Consider the following 19,325-nt stretch of genomic DNA (forward strand, 5'->3'; position numbering starts at 1 on the left):
TCCAACAATGTCGTATTACATGCCTTATAAATATAATAAAATATAATGTCCTAATGATTTAAGACATGATTTTTGCATATTAACTCCAACAATATGCCTTATAATGGTGCCTTATTATTAGTATAATATTATATTTGAATTACAATTGGAGGGAAAGAAAAGATGTGTAAAAAAGAGGGAAAGGAATTTTTTATTGATATAAATTAAATAAGGCATGCGTAGTGATGCCTTAAAAATGAGGCATTTGATGAATGTCCTAGTGTTTTAAGGCACCACTAGGACATTGTTGGAGCACTCATTTATAAAAAAATGCCTCAAATTCTAATTTAGAACATGAGTTTAGGACACTGTTGGACTTGCTCTAACATCCCGATATTTTATAATTATTTTTAGTTGGATTATTTGATTTAATTATTTAATAATGTCAGTGTATTGTAGTTAAGATAGTTTGTGTAAGTTTATTTTTTTTCTTATCATCATAATATTGTTTTAAGAGTATTAGTTTTAAAAAATAGTAAGGCTTTTATATAAAAAAAGATGAGGATTTTAATTAAGAGAAAAGAGAAAGAAGGAAGAAAAGAGGAGAGCTAGGGTTTGTAAAAAAAGGGAGCTCGGGTTATTTTTTTTATGAAAGAGGGAGGTGAAGTGAGAAAGTGATGGAGAGAAGATGAGAGAGTGAAAGAGATAAAAAAGAGGAGACGAGAAGTTATGCCAAGGAGAAAGAGATGATTATCAAAACTTAATCAAAGATTTTGGATTTGGAGTTATAAGAAATTAGGGTTCTTGTGATTGGGGTTCTAAATTTATTGATTTTCATTATCGGTTACTAAGATCTCGAGGTACGGATATCTTTTTTGTACTCTTTATTTTCGTATTTTAATTCGTTTGTACGGATATTTTCGTTATACTATCAATCTTGTTGTACTTAATTGAATTCTTGAGCGTCAGTTCTAGTTATCTGATTTCCTGTAAAATTCGTAATTAATTCTCTATTTATTGTATTGTTGTGATTCTAAATTCGTTGGTAATATAATTTGATTATCTTTATTTTTCGTTCTTTTAGTTTTCTAAAATTATGCTTGTAAGTATCTTGAAATCTCCCTTTTCTATAATCTGGCGGGTTAAGTTCTGCTTGTAAGTCTTAACTTCCTAAATTCATTGTAAATTGATTATTTTTTCAAAAATTATGAGCAATACCATTCTGGAAATCTCTTTTCGACATCTGCATTTTTCTTTTACATTCCGGTGCCATATTCCACAATTCAGATGTCTTAAATTGTAAAATACTGAACTGATTAGAGGCTGATTTTGTTCTGCAGTCCGCATTTATTTGTTTTCTGAATTCGTTACTTATTCGTTTTGGACGTACCTTACCATTATGAAAAGATCTCTGAATTTCCTACGACTTTCATGTTTCGCACTTTTCCATGTGAATTCGTCTTTATGCATTTATTTGACATTCTTTGAAACTGATCAGATTTGTCATTACCAGTAATTAGATTTTGTGTGATATTTACATTCGTGACATTTGATTAGAGTGTTTTGAGATTATTTTGAAGATGTAAGATATCTGAATGTTTGATATTTGAGTATTTGTTTTGTGTTATATATGGTATTTGTTTCAATTAAAAAATTATTTCCTTCCCTTTTTAAACATCTCTCTCCTCTCGTCATTTACTTTCCCTCCTAATTATAATTCAAATTTATTACTGTATTATTTTTGTAATAAGATACAAATATAAGGCATATTGTTATAGTTGATATACAACTAATTTATCTTAAATTATTAATACACAATATTTTATTATATTTTTAAGACATTTAGTAAGATATTGTTGGACTAACTCTAAGTATTACATTTATCTGTATACTGTATAGTACATAATAATTACATATGGCGCCAAACTTTGAGATGATGTCGGGAATGAAATTTACATGTTCATTTTGAAAAATTATTTTACCAGAAAAAATGTTGGGTAAATAAGTTTATTTACCAAATATTATTATTAATTACAAAAAATGAAAGTATAGCCAAATATTAAAAAATTAAAAAGTCAAATTTTGGAAAAAAATCTATAGAAATAATTTTTAAAAGCTTATCTTTAAATTTGTAATGAAAGTAAAGATAGATAAGTAAACCCTCTAATTTTTACATAACACTTTAACTTTTGCATATATTTAAATATGTTTGACACAATAGTTAGAAATATATTTTTTTAACTTTTTTGTGAATTAAATATTTTTTGTGCATTTTTATTAACATAAATAAAATTTATAAATAATATTTTTAACTATCCAATTAAAATATATTTAAATTATATATAAAAATTAAAGATTCATATAAAAAAATAGAGGGAGTAACCGAGTAAGAGATAAAAAAAAATTAAAAAAATATGTACTAACGGGATAGAGAGAGAATTTTGCTCATGAGCCAAAACTATGAAAGGGTAAAGAATTAGCTAGATAGTACTCAATTTACCCCACTCCCTAAAATTTTAGTGAGAAAATTAAGATAATTATATGTTGGACCACGGACTTGGAGAGCCCAGGAAGACATTTTTTAAATATTGTAATCATTTGTAATAAAGGCCTATAAGCCCACTTTATAACATTAAATTGGTAAAAAGCCAGGGACTTCGGGCAAATACACAGTCATTAGCTCCCTTGTAAGCGTTGATAACCGGTACTAATCAATTTATGTACATATTAGTAATTAATTGACAAATCAGATTAATTAATTAGGATAAAAATTGGATATATTTAAATATTTAAATAGTATTTAGTATACTTACCTTATTTATTATGAAATATGTAATTTTAAAATAATTTATAAATATTAATCGGATTTTAAAAATTAAATTAGCCAAATATTTTTTTAAGGATTAACCAGGGATTAATCATTTTTGTATAACACTGCTTGTAAGGGTTAGATAATAAATTAAAAAAAGTTTTATATTATATTATATTTAAATTGAATATTCGATAAATTATTTGAGTACATCGTTAAAGTGCCGTTATCTCCCGCAAATGAACTATTTTTTGCACGTTTTGAATTCCGTGATTTGATAATAAGTAGGTATAGGGTTGTTCACATATAGAGCTGTTCGCGAACAAGTTCGAGCTCGACTCGGTAAAAACTCGGTTCGTTAAGAACTCGAGCTCGAGTTTGAACATGAAAATGTGTTCATTAACAAAAACGAGCTCGAGCCGAGTTTTTATATATTCGGTTCGGGCTCGGCTCGAACTCAACTCGACTCATTAAAACTCGAAAAGAATGTAATATTTTCAGAATATTTTTATAAAAATTATAGACAAAAATACACACATACAAATCAGCCTTGCTTTCTGACCCCTAGAGTAGTGCTCATTACCGAGCCTTACTTTCCCACCAAAAACATCACCAAAATCCCAACTAAGATCGAGCCGCCTTTATCCAAAATCATTAGGAATTTAGGGATTTAGAAGACATGAAAGGGGGTAAAAGAGATTAAGTCTCTGTTTGGGATTGTTGTTAAAAATTGTTGTACTGTTAGAAAAAGTGCTGCTGAAAAAAGTGCTGTTGTAAAAAATCAGATGACTGTTTGATAATTTTTTTGATACGTATATGTGTTGATGCAAAAAATTAAAAATAATGATACTTTTGGTAAGGTTTGATGGTGAAATCAACATCTGCTTCCCGCAATAGCTGAAAAACAGCTTTTTCTAAAAGCATGGGGGACTTGCTTTCTCTAACAGCAGCTTTTAGGCCAAAAGCACTTTTCCGAAAAGCAGTTTTTAAATTTTACCAAACAGTTTTTTAGCTGTTTTTCAGCGAAAAGCTGTTGTTGCTGTCTATAACAGCAATACCAAACACACCCTAAAAGTGAATGAACGTTATGATTCCAACCAACAGATATTTTAATAATTGGGTTGGGCTCAAATCAGTTGGGTTAGACCAATAAATGTTGATTTTTTTTTAATTTTTAACGAACTGCTCGGTTATGACTCAGCTCGATTTGGCTCGGTTCGGCTCGTTTTTGTTCCCGAACAAACTCGTGTTCGGCTCGTTAGTTAACAAGTTCGAACTCGAACACGATTTTATGTTCGATACGAAAGCTTGGCTCATTAGGAAAAAAATAAAACTCGACTCGATTCGGTCAAAATTCGGCTCGACTCGGTTCGTGAACAGTTCTAATTACGTACTTGGTAAACGATTGTCATCAAAATTTAAATAGTAAAATTTACTTATTTTTTCCTAAACAATAATGTACGTTATTCTTACAACTAGACAGTACTAAATAATATGGAAGCAGAAATAAAAAAAACTTCAGTAAACTCCCTGCTCGCATAGCATAAAAGCAATGGCTGTAATTTAATAAATATATAAACATGTGCTACAAATATTTCAAAATTTCATAAACTTTAACTAATTCAAAACTTATAACCACATTAACAGATTTTCAAAATTAATATATTTATTAAAATAAAACATGAACTCTTCAATAATCGCTAAATTTTAATGAAACTATTTTTTTATCGTAGTTAACCTGCATCCGCTATCTTTCGGGTGTGCACCGAGTCAACCCTACGTGTTCATATAATAGTCTGTAAACCACGTGAACCAAGATAAATCGCATATAAGCGACGGGCTCTAACTCATGAGGTATAATCATAAATTCTCTACCCGTGAGATTCGAACTTGTGACCAAGAACATAGTTATCCCCTCTTTAACCAACTGAGTCAACCTTTACGGACAAAAACTTTTCAACATTGTTTTATAGAAATTCCTCCCGATAATTACAGCTCTCTATCACTAAGAGTCAGAGAAAAGGAGAAGAAGGATTAATGGCGAATTGGACATTATGCGGACAACATTGTCCATGAAGAAAAGATATCGGTAAGAGCCGGAGAAAAGGAAAATGAGAATTAATGGCGAATTGAACGTTATGCGAACAACATTGTCCCGCAAGAGAAGATGTGAATGGATTTTTATGTCACATTTTACATGTTCTTTTCAAAAAATTATCCATTTTAGTAATTTTTTTTTTATATAACACTTTGACTTTCACTTGCGTGTTTTGATTGAATAATTAAAAATATAACTTTTTAAATTTCTTTATTAAATTAGCTAAATTATATGTTATTCCCTATCACCCTTCCTAAAATCTTAGTGACAGAATTAAGATGATTATAAATGCCGTATTCTTGCACGTTTGGAATTCGGGGATTTGATAATACTCCAATTACAGTAAAAGATTGTCATTGGAATTTAAATAGTAAAGTTTATTCTTCTTAAACAATAATGTACTTTATTCCTACAACTAGACAGTAGTAAATATACCATGGAAACAGAAATAAGACCAACGTATATTGACTTTTTGACCGGTCGCAAATTTACAACAGTTTCAAAAATAATTGGCGAGACTGATAATATTTTATTAAAATAAAAAAAACATAATTCAATTTAACAGTATATTTAAATGAAACAAGTAGGCGACGAAATGGAAGAAATGAATATTTTTGTGGCAACTCAAGCCTATTTGGGGTTATTATGTAATGTTAATATGTTATGTAGCATGCGTGCTTTTTATATTCTCCTATCCTCGTGTCGGAAAGTAGAAAACGTAAATGCCGAGCGATAACCCCCTTTTCATCTCTAATTCTCCCCTACTATATGTACTGCTGCTACTTTACCAGCTTAAACATCTCTCTCTCTCTCTCTCGTATCCACAAGCATACAGGCACAGCGATCCCTAATTCTTTTGTAGTTTAGTTTAATCTCTCTCTCTCTCTCTCTCGTGTACTCCAAACATAGGCAATTAGGCATGGTAAAATACACACATACAAGCATTGTAAGAGAGGAATCCGCATAAGTTGAAGTTGATAATTTGCCATTCACAATTATTGGTCATATATAATATATCTCAACTTGAAAAGAATTGTAAGTAAAGTTAATGGGGCAGAAGCAGCATCTTCACACTAGTGTTGCTATTAACTTTAGCTTAACAACTCAATCACCCTTATTGCTTCACTGCTTCATTTGTGTTCTTCTTCTCAATTTCTTCGGATGTGTTGCCCAGCTTTTGCCTCCTGAAGAAGGTTAGTTAGTGTATATAAAATTTATATAGTATATTACTCGTCGTTTTTCCGTACGAATTTTGTCCATCAAGTAGATTTGGTTAGGTGTGATTCAGTAAATTTACTTGAATTAACACATACACGCACGCATATCTATAATCCGCCAATTGAGCTATATCCCCGGCTTATTTTGAAACGGATGGAGTATTACATATACGATATGTATACGAAATAATTGATGTGCAGTATGTAGAGCAAGAAGTTGGATTTGTATTTTTGCAATTTTTTTTCTGGTACATAGTATTGATGTCGGCTGTGCACTGAATAATTGAAATCGACAACTTGTAATGTATGGACCACTTGCATGTATTACGTACACATAGGTGTTAATGGTATATGTCATCTATGCATGCATAATTGCACCTTTTACAATTGCAAGTCCGGTGCCTTTTTTCCATCCAATGAAATCAAGATATATAATAACAACTGTATGGATGAACCATGATAGAGACATAAAATCAATAATAACAAACAGTATAGTAATAGATAATGTGTTAGACGTTCTTATTTGATCTGCACGCAGACAAACTACTGTTATTATGTTTATTCTTTCAGAAGTTGAACTCTTGACATTTGTTAGAAAAGTCAAGACCTCAACCACTGCACTAACCATTTATTGGTATAATGTTTACTTAATCTTGAAGAAATATTACTTTTGTGTTTACAGTACAAACTCTTAAGGCAATAGCAACGAAGCTAGAAATTAAGCATTGGCGAGTTACAAGGAGTTCTTGCGGTGGGGATGGAGGATTTCAAGGTGGTTTTCTACCGAAACTTAGCAATGTGACATGCGATTGCACATTCAGTAACAATTCTGTTTGCCATGTCACCAATATGTATGTTCTTCATACTGCACCTTGCTTAATTTATCTTGCCAAGCTTGTACCATAGCAAAAGATTGTAGTATAATGCTCCGTATTTTTTTTTAATTTACTCTATTTACATTGCAGCCGGTTAAATGCCCTAAATTTGACTGGAGAACTGCCTTCAGAATTTTCAAAACTTGCCTTTCTGCAGGAATTGTAAGATATAATATATTCAGGCATTATTCAAGTACGGTCAAGTCTTGTTTGATGATGATTTCATTTTTATTTCTGCATTCTATGTTTAAATATGGTCTATATGCTGGTGACCATTACAGTGTGCTTACCTCTCTTATTATCTGCGATAAGTATAAAGTTTTTGTTTAAATTTCAACCTCTGTTATTTCATCCAATGGCAAATACTCTATATGTTGCTAACAGTCCTGTCATACAATATATAATGTATAGCTGTGAGAATCTTTTTTAAAAAAAAAAAAGAACTGTGAGGATCCAGAGCGTCTATATTATTCTGAAAAATTGTATTTATTCTTTTTGTTAACTTTTAAACTGTTTCACTTACAGAGATTTGACTCAAAACTATATAAATGGAACCATCCCCATCACTTTCGGTCAGCTTCGTCTCAAAAGTCTGTAAGTGCTTCTAATCTGGGTTAAGTTGTATCATTGCTTAAATGTCTTTCAGCCCATTAATTTGTAAGCATGCCAAATCAACTACTGGATTGTTTGAAGTGTTTGTAACTCGGAGATTGTACTACAGGGGCCTTACAGATAACCGTCTCAGTGGTTCGATACCCCCGGAAATAGCTGATATTGATACACTTGAAGAGATGTGAGTAGTGAAATATTCAAATAAATACATTTCATATAACTATACTGCTGGCTGAAACATGACTTACTGTGTTTATAAAAAATATTCCAGGACCATAGAAGACAATCAGATGGGAGGACCTCTTCCTCCAGAGCTTGGAAGATTGAGGAGTTTGAGGAGACTGTAAGCACTTCTATTCTTGCTTATAACTCTTTTACACCGTTTGAACCTGCACCTCTTTTTAAGATAAAGATATATGATCCAGTCAAGCCTTCCCCCTAACACCTCAAGGTTTTAGGATAATCGGTAACTTTACAACATCACTTCATTCTTAACAATATGGTCAATTTCTAGGGTTAATTAAAAAATTACCACGGTGAAGCTTCTCATAAGAGCGTGCAACATAGATGCACAGTTTCCTGATTTGAGTTTTTACTCTGAAGGCTGAAATCATATTGTAAAGTAGAAAATTAGAAAATATGGCAATTTGAACCTGAAACAAAATGGATTACACTATCGCACTAGTTAGTAGGTATCACTGAGGATCTTAAGAGTTCCTTGATTATGCTCACAGAAAACCTTGCTACTTGAATGCTGATCGTGATAATTCAGAATGATCGTAAAATATTTAAAATTGCTCTTCGATAGGGATTTAGTATTAAGTTTCCAAAGGTTTAAAATTTACAAAGATATAGATAGATACTGAGAAATTATGTAACATAAGAAAATGACATGTGCTGAAGGAAATGATAAGAATACTGTCCGAGTGAATGCCACAGGATTGTAACTGTTCAGTTAACGCTAAAGAATTCATGCTGGAAGACAAACTCATAGATCAAAATTCATTCTCTATCCAAAATTGCCTTCAATATTGCAATTTACTAATTTATTTTTGTGTTTTTCGTTTCTCATTGTTGTTTCATTTAAATTGACGTGTCTCATATGATTATTCTGTGTTAACTATTCCTTTTTATTTTAAGAAACATCTAAGATCTTATTGAATGTCTTTCTGTACACACTTCTATGCAGTCTTCTATCAGCTAACAACTTCACTGGAAGGATACCAGAGTCATTTGGTGCTCTAAAGAATCTGTCAGACTTGTAAGCCATGGTTAAAACTGTTTGTTGACAAATATTTGTTTACTGATTCTGAAAAGTATTGTTGGTTACAGTAGGATAGATGGAAGCAGTTTGTCCGGAAAAATACCTGATTTTATCGGAAATTGGACAAAGATGACGATATTGTATGTAATTTTTATACTTTCTAGTTTCTATATAGTACCTACTAATTTTCTGGTATTGCCTTAATGGTTTTTGACACAGTCAACAACTCATATATATTACCATTTTAATAAGCTTCAGTTAATATGTTGTAGGGATCTGCAGGGTACATCTATGGAGGGTCCCATTCCTCCTAGTATCTCTCTTCTGAAAAATCTACAACAGTTGTAAGCACAATCTGAAAGACTTTTGATCATTATGAGTGAATACACCTGAAACTGAACGTATGAAGTCACTTGACGTAATTCAGGAGAATATCTGATTTGAACGGATCTGCTTCAAGGTTCCCCAATTTAGAAGGCATGCCAAATATGACATACCTGTGAGTTGATCATCGATGTTTATTATGTTACGATGCATGATGTCTTTTAACTGATATTCTGCTGATGCAACATTTTTTTCCCCAATATTTGTCATGTAGGATACTGAGGAATTGCTTGATTACAGATTCAATCCCAGAATATCTGGCAAACATGAGTTTGAATACCTTGTACATTCATATTTACACCTACTCCTTTAATATAGATTTCTGGTCAATTTTATTTGTTATTCTATTCAGTGCTGATTCTTGAGTCCATATCAAGATTCGTGTTCCGCCAGCATTAGTAACTAAGCTATTATGTAATTCGGTTTTTCTAGTGTGTGCCCTGTAGTGCATGCTAAGTGCGGAAATTAATAAATTTAACTCATTTTAATTGGCTATTATTTTTTAATTATGGTGGACCCCCCTACATGCACAAAAACTAGACCAATCAAGATGAGCTAAACTCATAAATTTCCGCGCTTAGCATGTGCCCATAGGCAAACACTAGACAAATCCTGAGTAATTAAGTAACTGGACAATAATGTTGAGACTTAAATGTGCTCCACCAGCTTAATGTTAAGGACGACTATTGTGTTCGGAAAAGTCCTGCCATTATGTTATTGTGGATATGCTTTATTTACATATTGTCATCAAACTTTTTCTATGCAGAGATTTGAGCTTTAACAGGTTGTCTGGACAAATCCCGGATTCTTTAGGGTCCAGCCTGAACTTTCTGTACGTAGCTATATATTAGTAAAATGTAATATGCTAAATTGTTTATCAAGAAATGAAATTTATAATCCCCACTCAGTGATATCCATAAATCTATCACGGCACTTTCTTTCGACTTGTGTATGCTTTTTCTGTACTATTTATGTTTCACCATAAATAAATCTATATAATGCACTCAATGTTGTGACAAACATCTTTGGATGTAGGTATCTAAATAGTAACTTACTTAGCGGGGTAATACCAAGCTGGATTATTGACAGCAAAGATAAATTGTCAGTACACTCTCCAGTTCTTCTATTAAATTATTTTTACCATTGCATTGCGATAAAGCTTCTATTTTCAGTGTACATATAAATGTGGCGCAGTATTATTAATATCCTATCCACATTCGTTGCAGTGATGTGTCTTACAATAATTTTACACAGCCTCCATCACAATATAGATGCCAGGCATCTAGCGTGTAAGCCTATTCATGTTATGTTTCTTGATTAATTTCATGATCATATTAATTTACAGAAAAGCTTTTTTTGTTTTGCAGGAATTTAGTTGCTAGCCATTCATCTTCAACCAGCAACTCGTAAATTTTCCTATAAACATCTAATGTATTATTTTCACAATGCAAAGCATGATCAGCAGTAGGGCTACTAATATTTTCTTTATTAATTCTAGAACTTTGTGGTGCTTGCAAAAAGATCTCCCTTGCCCCGGGAAGGCCAAATGTAAGAAACTAAACATATATAATTCTTTAACGTAATGGTGTGGAAGTACCTTTTAATTTGCAGTAACCTAGAAAGAATGATAACAGTATCTGCCAAATTTGCAGATCATTCACTGTTTATTAATTGCGGGGGACCTAAAGTCAAAATAGGGGGCAGGGAGTATGAGGATGATTTGATTACAGAAGGTCCATCATACTTTAATCCTACAGATCGATGGGCTTATAGCAGTTCAGGTGTTTTTATATATAAAGATAGATCTAATTTTGTGGCAACAAAAAGCAATGTGACCGGAGAAGAATACTATCAAACATCCCGCCTTTCCCCTTCGTCACTCAAGTACTATGGCCTTTGCTTGCGAAAGGGTAGTTATAAAGTTCGCCTCCACTTTGCGGAAATACAATTCTCGGACGATGCGACATTTCAGGGCATTGGAAGACGCATTTTTGATGTATCCATCCAAGTGAGTAAGAGATCAAGTTTATTAGTAGAAAATGATTGTACCTCCGCATTAGGACTTTTAGGTATTCTGTTTAATTGATTTCTTAAAAATCGGTCTGGTATTTATCTTTAACTTGTTTTTCTCTCAACAGGGTAATGTTGTTCGGAAAGACTTCAATGTTGCAGAGGAAGCTGGAGGTATTGGAAAGGGTTTCACCTTGGAGCAGGATGTTTCTGTTAATGGTAGCACTTTGGAGATTCACTTGTACTGGGCAGGGAAGGGGACTACTGCAGTTCCTAATAGAGGTGTATATGGACCTCTAATATCAGCAATTTCAGTAACACCAAGTGAGTAGATGTTGAATTTTAGGCTCCCACTGATGTTTCTACTACCTAGTCTTTAATTAGAATTGCTTTAATTTGATAGACTTCAGTACGGGGGGACTGTCAAGCCTAGCTATTGCTGGCATTGTTGTCGCTTCACTTGTGAGCCTTGGCTTGATATTGGTTGTACTATGGATGAAAGGTTTCCTAGGAGGAAAAGACACTGAAGATGAAGGTGTGATTCTTACCACAATATTAAATTTGCATGAAACATTTTAACTCATAATTTGTTTTCAGAAATTTTGTGTAGTTATTTACCGGAGAGTGTCATATTTCTAACTTCCTTTTTCCTAGGAAGAGACCTTTATGTGTATTCATTTCAGATTTTAAAGGATTGTTAATAATCTACGGATTTTAAAAGATTTTCGTTGATTTCAATTTTTCGTGGATTTTGATGGAGTTGATCCAAAATCTTGTAGAGTCTTGCAGATTTTGTGGAGTTTTTTAGAAATCAATCAAAATCTCATGTATTTTGAAGAGATTTCAAGATATTAAAAATGTACTAGTATGTCCATCAAAATCCAAAACTTTTTTAAATAAAAGAAAATCCATGGACTTTTGAATACCATCAGATTTTGATGGATTTTTTAAAATACAAATTGAATACCACCAAATTTTGATTGACTTTTTAAAATCTAAATTGAATACACTCAGATTTTAAAAGACTTTTTTCAATCCTTGTTAAATACCTTCAGATTTTAAAGGATTATTTAAAATCCAAATTGAATACCCCATGATTTCTAAAATCCATAAAAATCTTTCAAAATCCCAATTGAATACACCCCCTTAGTGTATTACACAGGAAATAAGTTACTGATGTCCAAGAATGCTGAATCCACGACCTGTGTTGAGTTTTCACCAACCATATAATGCAAACTTGCAGCTTTTTAAGCGTATAGACTATTTTCTTTAACAAACTAAGCTCTGGTAACTTATTTTTGGTATCTGCAGTACCACAAAAGGGCATGCGTAAAAGAAACATCTCGGTATTAATTTAAAAAAAACAGAAAAGAATAATAATTTGCCTATCTATATGCTTCAAAGTTGAATTACGGTCTTCAGGAGTCGCAATAGCTACTGTATAATTGAAGTTGACATTTGACAGTTAAAGCAGGATTGACACAATGATGATGCAAACTAAAAAAAAAAATTACCAAATCAATCTCCTAATTAGAATTTAGCAATAAAAATTTCCTTTATTAAATATACTGCAGATAAGCATGTGCAGCTATGATACATCTCTTGATTGAGTTTCATGGAGACTGCCAGTTAACATCTTGAAATGAACATTTATCAAGATTTTGACCTGAATATTGTCTGAAAGAAAAGTTTATTTTTGTTCAAAAACTGCATCATGATCTTGTAAAATGATTATGTGTTATCTGTGCAATTTTGGCTATTTCTAATCCCTTAGTATTTGTTCAGAACTGCGAGGAGCAATAGAACAGCAGACGGGTTATTTTAGTTTAAGACACATTAAAGCTGCAACTGGTAACTTTGACCATGCAAATAAGATCGGTGAAGGAGGATTTGGACCAGTATACAAGGTAATTATCTTTCAAATGAAGTTTATTTCTTATCACATGGATATATAGGCATCCGGTGAACAGTTTGCTTAGATATACAGGTAGATTGTGTTATTGCCGACGAAGATGCAGACCATGCTTTTAAAATATGAATTTTGAACTTTGACTTGCCTATTTATCCAGGCCTGCAAGCTAACAATTATTAGATACATGGATTTTTTTTATAGGGTATACTACCAGATGGTCAAGAAATTGCAGTTAAACAGCTGTCCTCCAAATCGAAGCAGGGAAACCGTGAATTTATCAATGAGATAGGCATGATATCTGCTTTACAACACCCAAATCTTGTAAAGCTTTATGGCTGTTGCATTGAAGGAAATCAGTTGTTGCTAATATACGAGTACTTGGAAAATAACAGTCTTGCTCGAGCCCTGTTTGGTAAATAATGAACTGTAAATCTTTTGTGTACCTTATGCTTTATTATGTTGTCTCAAATTCTTTTAGTGTCACTGTATCACTCGTTCTTCCATCGTTCAGGTCGTGATGAACAGCGCCTAAACCTAGACTGGTCGACAAGAAAGAAAATTTTATTGGAAATAGCAAAAGGCTTAACTTATCTTCACGAGGAATCAAGGTTAAAAATAGTTCATAGAGACATAAAGGCTACCAATGTACTGCTCGATCGAGATCTCAATGCAAAGATATCAGACTTCGGTCTGGCCAAGCTTGATGAAGAAGAGAACACTCATATCAGCACTCGAATCGCTGGAACAGTGTAAGCCTTTGCAGATATATATTTTAATAATCCTAATGCTTTCCACTTATCCCCTTGAAGTGTTGGTAAAACTTAATGATGGCTGTTAAGTTGTAACCGCTCCATTTAAGTCAGAATCATGGATGAGATCTGCTTTTTGGGTTGTGGTGGGAGGGGATCAGCTATAGAAACCTTGATCATTTCGATCCAAGGTTTTAAACACTGACTTCTCTTGAAGTTACTAATGGTGGCTTTAGTCTCAAGTGAACTTACGTCCTACATATTTTTATGTTGCTATGCATGTTCACTGTAATTCCGTAATTTCTTCTTATCTCCTGATTAACTACCATAGATTAATGTTTATTTATATAAATATTAATAAACAATAATTTTGTAAATGCTCCACATTTTCTTCTTATCTCCTAATTAATTACGTGTGTTTCAGAATTTTTTTTCTCTAGAAGAACCTTAGTTTCTGCTTTCTTGCACATCATCCAGTGTTTAGCACCCATAAGAATTTAGGCTATGGTCCTTGCTTCTTATGTAAATGAAAATACTGTGTGTGGAACCTCTGAGTTCAGTTGGCATTAGGTTCTATTAAAGTTACAGTACTTAAACTCTTAAAATAATTATTTGTTTATTTCTCCTTGTCAGAGGATATATGGCTCCGGAGTATGCAATGCGAGGTTACTTGACTGATAAAGCAGATGTGTACAGCTTTGGGATCGTTGCACTAGAGATTGTTAGCGGTAAAAGCAACACAAGTTGCATGCCAAAGGAGGAGTTTGTGTACCTTCTTGATCGGGTAACATAGTGCTTCATTGACTCCAATATAGTTTGTGTGTGTTTGCTTTGCCTTCAGATAAAAAAAGAACACATTCCAGGAATCAGATTCAAGCCTTTGCGTGCAAAATCTAGGCGCCATATTCTTGCTGGCTAGATGAAAATCAGCAGCTAGATTGCGCAATTGAGCCACATGCAAACTGGCATTCAAACAGACCCACATATATAGCAAATGTGCAGTGCCAATCAACCACCATTAAAGAGCATCTGTAGTTAGTTACAGTTATTACAGGGGTTGCTCCATTGCTGTCACTTTTGGTACTTACACACACTACCTACTGCTGGAGCAGGGGAGCTAAGGTTTTAAGATTCATTATTGACACGAATTCACCTTTAATCATAGTAGTCACTAATCCACCTTGGAATTATAGATAATCAAGACATAATTTAGCTTATATACCCCGACTATGGAGCTAAACTGTATAAATTAACATCAACAATTTTTTTTAATTCTAATTATGTGTGCAAAGCTTAAGAACTAGAATCAGAGAATCACAACTTCACAAATGCAACCAAATTTCCAAAATTATTTAGCTTAAAGTTTTTAGTTTTTCATGCTAAATTCTAAGGAATGAGTTTGTTTGCTGTTTACATATATGTCTATGAGTGTCTGGTTGCTCTGCATAAGATTAGACAGCTAGGGAACTGTTCCATTTCCGAGATTTCATATCAATTCATCATGTAACATATAGCTTGTACATTCATGATACTTGTTCCTTAACCTTATAATTCGATCATTACTAAAGTCTGAATGTTAATGTTATGAAGGCCTACGTCCTTCAAGAGCAGGGAAAACTTTTGGAACTCGTAGACCCGATACTTGGCACAAATTACTCCAAACAAGAAGCGTTGAGCATTTTAAACATAGGACTGTTATGCTCTAATCCATCTCCTACCCTGAGGCCATCCATGTCTGCAGTTGTGAGTATGTTACAAGGAAAAAAGAAAGTTGAAGCACCCATTTTTACACGCACTGCAAATGAAAGCATGATGTTTAAAGCATTTGAAAGGTACTCACACGACAGCCACTCAGTGTCGTCAATGGAGGGGGCATGGGCTGATTCTTCCATCTCTGTACCAAGTAAAGATACCAGCAAGCTTCTGGAGGATATGTATGATGTTAATATTATGGAGTAACACATTACCCCATCATGTTTTACTTTAATTTGGCAGGTTTCATTATTTAATGTTCTGTAATAAATGGATCAAATTACTCCATTATGTTTTTGTAATCAAACTTTTTTAAATTTATTATAATTAAGTTTATTATTACAAATATTATTTTATATCAATTTATCGATATTTCATTATCTGTCTATATTATACTATCATATTAAAAACGAAAAATTGAAAATCTGGTTGTTACTCCGTATTTTAAGAAATAAACATATTTTATATAAAACACTTTTATTAATTATTTAATTTACATAATATAGATATGTAAATACAAATAGAATTATAATTTTTACACACTATTCATCTGGGTCTAAGTAAAATTATATTATTGAAATTAAATATTGTATTTTTCCTCACGAGACTTAACTTTAGCGGAATACATTTGATTTTGTACGATTATCCATAGAAATAAGTAACATAAATTTGATCATATAATTTATAGTTCTAAAGTGAGACATTACCCTCACCTATATTTTTATTAATGTGAGATTTATCTTTATTGTGAAATTTATATTCTTTGGAATATAGGTTGTGCACAACAATTAGGCACTGCCGATAAAATTATACGTTGAATCTGATGACTTTAGATTTGGGTTAAATGGCGTTTTGTTCACTCAAGTGATCAGTAACTTTCACTTGGTCATTAAACTCAAAAAACTGTCAGTCAACTGATCACACTCATAAAAAATTTCAATCAAGTAATTACCCGTTAGTGTTGTTAAGTTTTGGAGGGAAAGCTGAATCAGCAATTGACATGACTTCCACGTCATGTGACCGTTGTACCTGCTCAGACCATTTAAAACCCGTAAATTAAAACCCATAACCCATAATCTCTACTTCTTTTCTTCTTCAGTTTGTTTTCTTGCAATTAGGGTTCTTCCTTTTACCTTCTTTCTACCATGTCCACTTCCAAAACCTCCACGTCTCAAACCCTTATGGTAAACAATTCATTTAACTCGTATAGAAGCCATAAAAACAACTTCGGTGTCGATTATGAATATGGTAATATTAAATGTAAGTGTGTTATTGTATCACCCCTTCAAGAAACTTGGAAAGAAACTACTCAAGGTCCGGGTCGGAGGTTTTTGGCTGCAAGAACGATAGGGATCCCTGCAAGAAGTGCAATTTTTTTGTGGGTTGATCCACCCTACACTGATAGAGCCCGATAAGTTATACATGGATTGAAGGAAAAACTGAATATAAAAGATGTCGAATTGGCTAAAATGAAGCAAGAGTTGAGTTTCATAGAAAGTAAAATGGTATTAATTGATGAAGATCGCATGATAATGCAAAAAAAAGATGAATGACGTAACGGAAATGGCGAAGGAAAAAGCTCATTTCAGAATGAAAAAGATGTTATGCTTTGTTATCTTAGTTTGCTTTGTGCTTATGTTCTTCAAGTAACAATCACATGAATGTAATGTTACTGATGTAATGTTTATGTAACAATCACTTGAATGTAATGTTTATGTTTTTATGAATGAAATATTATCTTGCTTTGCTTTGTGTTCAAATGACAGTATAACAGTGAGATATTTGAAATAAACACAGTGCCAAAGTTATAAATTAAGACCACAAGATCAACCCACAATGCGTACATAAAGTTATACTACATAAATGGTAGTTCAATGTCACAAAAGAACTCAAATGACAAGAAGTCTAAAGTTAAACGCACTATCTGAAAAGGACTCTAATGGTTCTATAACTTTGGCTAAAATAATCATCTACTTTTTTTTGGGTGTGTTAGTCCTGCTACTCTCTTTCTTGGAGTTGATTTTCTCACTTGCCCCATTACACTTGTTGGAGGTTTGTTGCTAACTAATGGAGTGTTCCCATGTGGATTAGTCACAGGTGGAGTGGTCACGGGTGGAGTGCTCACAGGTGGAGTGTTGCCAGTGCTCACTTGTCCCATATGCTTCCTTAATCCCGAATTTAGCATCTACAATACAAATAAAAATGTATTAAACAATATATGCTATAAACTTATCTTAAACATTTATTGAGATAAATTAATGTAACTTACAAATTTCATGATATTGTCGGTAGTTTGCTTAGGCTGTGATTTCTGGATTGAGGCTTCCAGTTCATCGAGTCTTTATGTTTGTTCCTGTTCTCTAAAGATCTCATCCGTCATATCAGTTTCACCTGTTGTTTCCTCTCTCCCTTGCCTTTCCAGTTCTTCCACAACTTCATCTTCTGTAGTTTGTTCATTTTGTGTATTCTTTCCTATGTTCATCTTCTTTGAATTCTCTGGGAACTTATCTTTATTGGGACATTTATCCCTTTTGTGACCAGCTTCTCTGCACAGACCGCAATGCATAACTCTACCCTCATAGCTAACTCTTACCTTCTTACCACTGAACATAACACCCTCCCAACCCTCTCCCTTTCTCATCTTTTTGGGCCTGCCTTTCTTCTTAATTAGTGGAGGTAACACCAAGTGATCACCCTCCACATCTTCACAAAAATCTTCCCCTCTTATCACATCCAAACAGTATGAATATGTTTGTATATATGTTTCTTTTGAATAACATGAGTGAACATAATCAATGGGATTCTTTTGAGCCTCTTGATTTGCAGTAACTCCATGACAATACGGTATACCTTACAAATCCCAGACTCTACAAGAACATGATCTTTTTTGCATATTAACTGAACAAGATGTGCCCCTACACCTAATAACATAGGTTTCCCTCCCTTCCCACAGAACAGTAAACCCATATGATTCCTTAATGGCTTCATTTAATATTTGTTTAGCTTTTGAAACAATAACAATATCTTGTCTTGACATTCTATCTCTTTTTGATGAACTCTTGTCATAAGCATGTCATGGATATCTATAAGCATAATAATAATAGACATATATCTTACTTTCAAAATCCACAAGTTAAAACACTCAGTTTGCTTAAAGTCACTCTTACTGCTAAATACTATCCCAACTTGGACCCTTTTTAAGTCATCATGTAGGTATAGGTAGGGTCTACCACTACCCATTGAACAAAACCTCACAGTTTGCTTAAAGTCACTCTTACTGCTAAATATCATGCCATCTTTAAATTTAATATTGTTGGCAGGTGTGTTAACATTAAAGACACCATCTACACACTTCATTTTCTGTTTATCCGAGGGAGGGTTAGCAAAAAAAAAACTCCTCATCACTCTCCTCACTACTAGGATAAAAACCCTCATCTGATCCACTAGTATCATCATATTCCATTCCTGACATTTCATGTAAATTAGCTTCCCTATCCAGTTCATCCATTTTTAATTTTTTTTTCTCTATAAGCTTTCCTAATTTCTACATACTTATCATCACTACATTAATAATTATTCATTTCTTCATCAGATTCAGTGACACAACTCACATGATACACATACAACACAATATTATAAGCACATTCCTTACTTAATTCAATCA

At 33.0% G+C, this 19,325-nt stretch overlaps 1 protein-coding gene across 2 annotated transcripts; it reads left to right on the forward strand.

The window, feature by feature from the left end:
* The first annotated feature begins 5,547 nt into the window (after positions 1 to 5,547).
* On the forward strand, positions 5,548 to 16,023 carry LOC141711730 (putative LRR receptor-like serine/threonine-protein kinase At1g53440). Of its 2 annotated transcripts, XM_074514384.1 has the most exons (24): positions 5,548 to 6,079; positions 6,786 to 6,954; positions 7,069 to 7,140; positions 7,504 to 7,572; positions 7,700 to 7,771; positions 7,862 to 7,933; positions 8,780 to 8,851; positions 8,923 to 8,994; positions 9,127 to 9,198; positions 9,282 to 9,353; positions 9,453 to 9,521; positions 10,005 to 10,070; positions 10,274 to 10,339; positions 10,465 to 10,527; positions 10,606 to 10,644; positions 10,737 to 10,786; positions 10,891 to 11,246; positions 11,377 to 11,572; positions 11,652 to 11,783; positions 13,034 to 13,155; positions 13,362 to 13,572; positions 13,672 to 13,909; positions 14,543 to 14,693; positions 15,500 to 16,023. In XM_074514384.1, exons 1-24 carry the CDS (start codon positions 5,935 to 5,937, stop codon positions 15,866 to 15,868), a joined length of 3,015 nt encoding a protein of 1,004 aa, XP_074370485.1. In that variant the 5' UTR covers positions 5,548 to 5,934; the 3' UTR covers positions 15,869 to 16,023. The 2 variants fall into 2 exon arrangements, with proteins under 2 accessions (XP_074370485.1, XP_074370486.1); XM_074514385.1 differs by lacking the exons at positions 5,548 to 6,079; positions 6,786 to 6,954 and having other exon boundaries at positions 7,085 to 7,171.
* Positions 16,024 to 19,325: the final 3,302 nt, after the last annotated feature.

Source organism: Apium graveolens, chromosome 3, assembly GCF_009905375.1.
Source record: "Apium graveolens cultivar Ventura chromosome 3, ASM990537v1, whole genome shotgun sequence".
NCBI lineage: Eukaryota > Viridiplantae > Streptophyta > Magnoliopsida > Apiales > Apiaceae > Apium > Apium graveolens.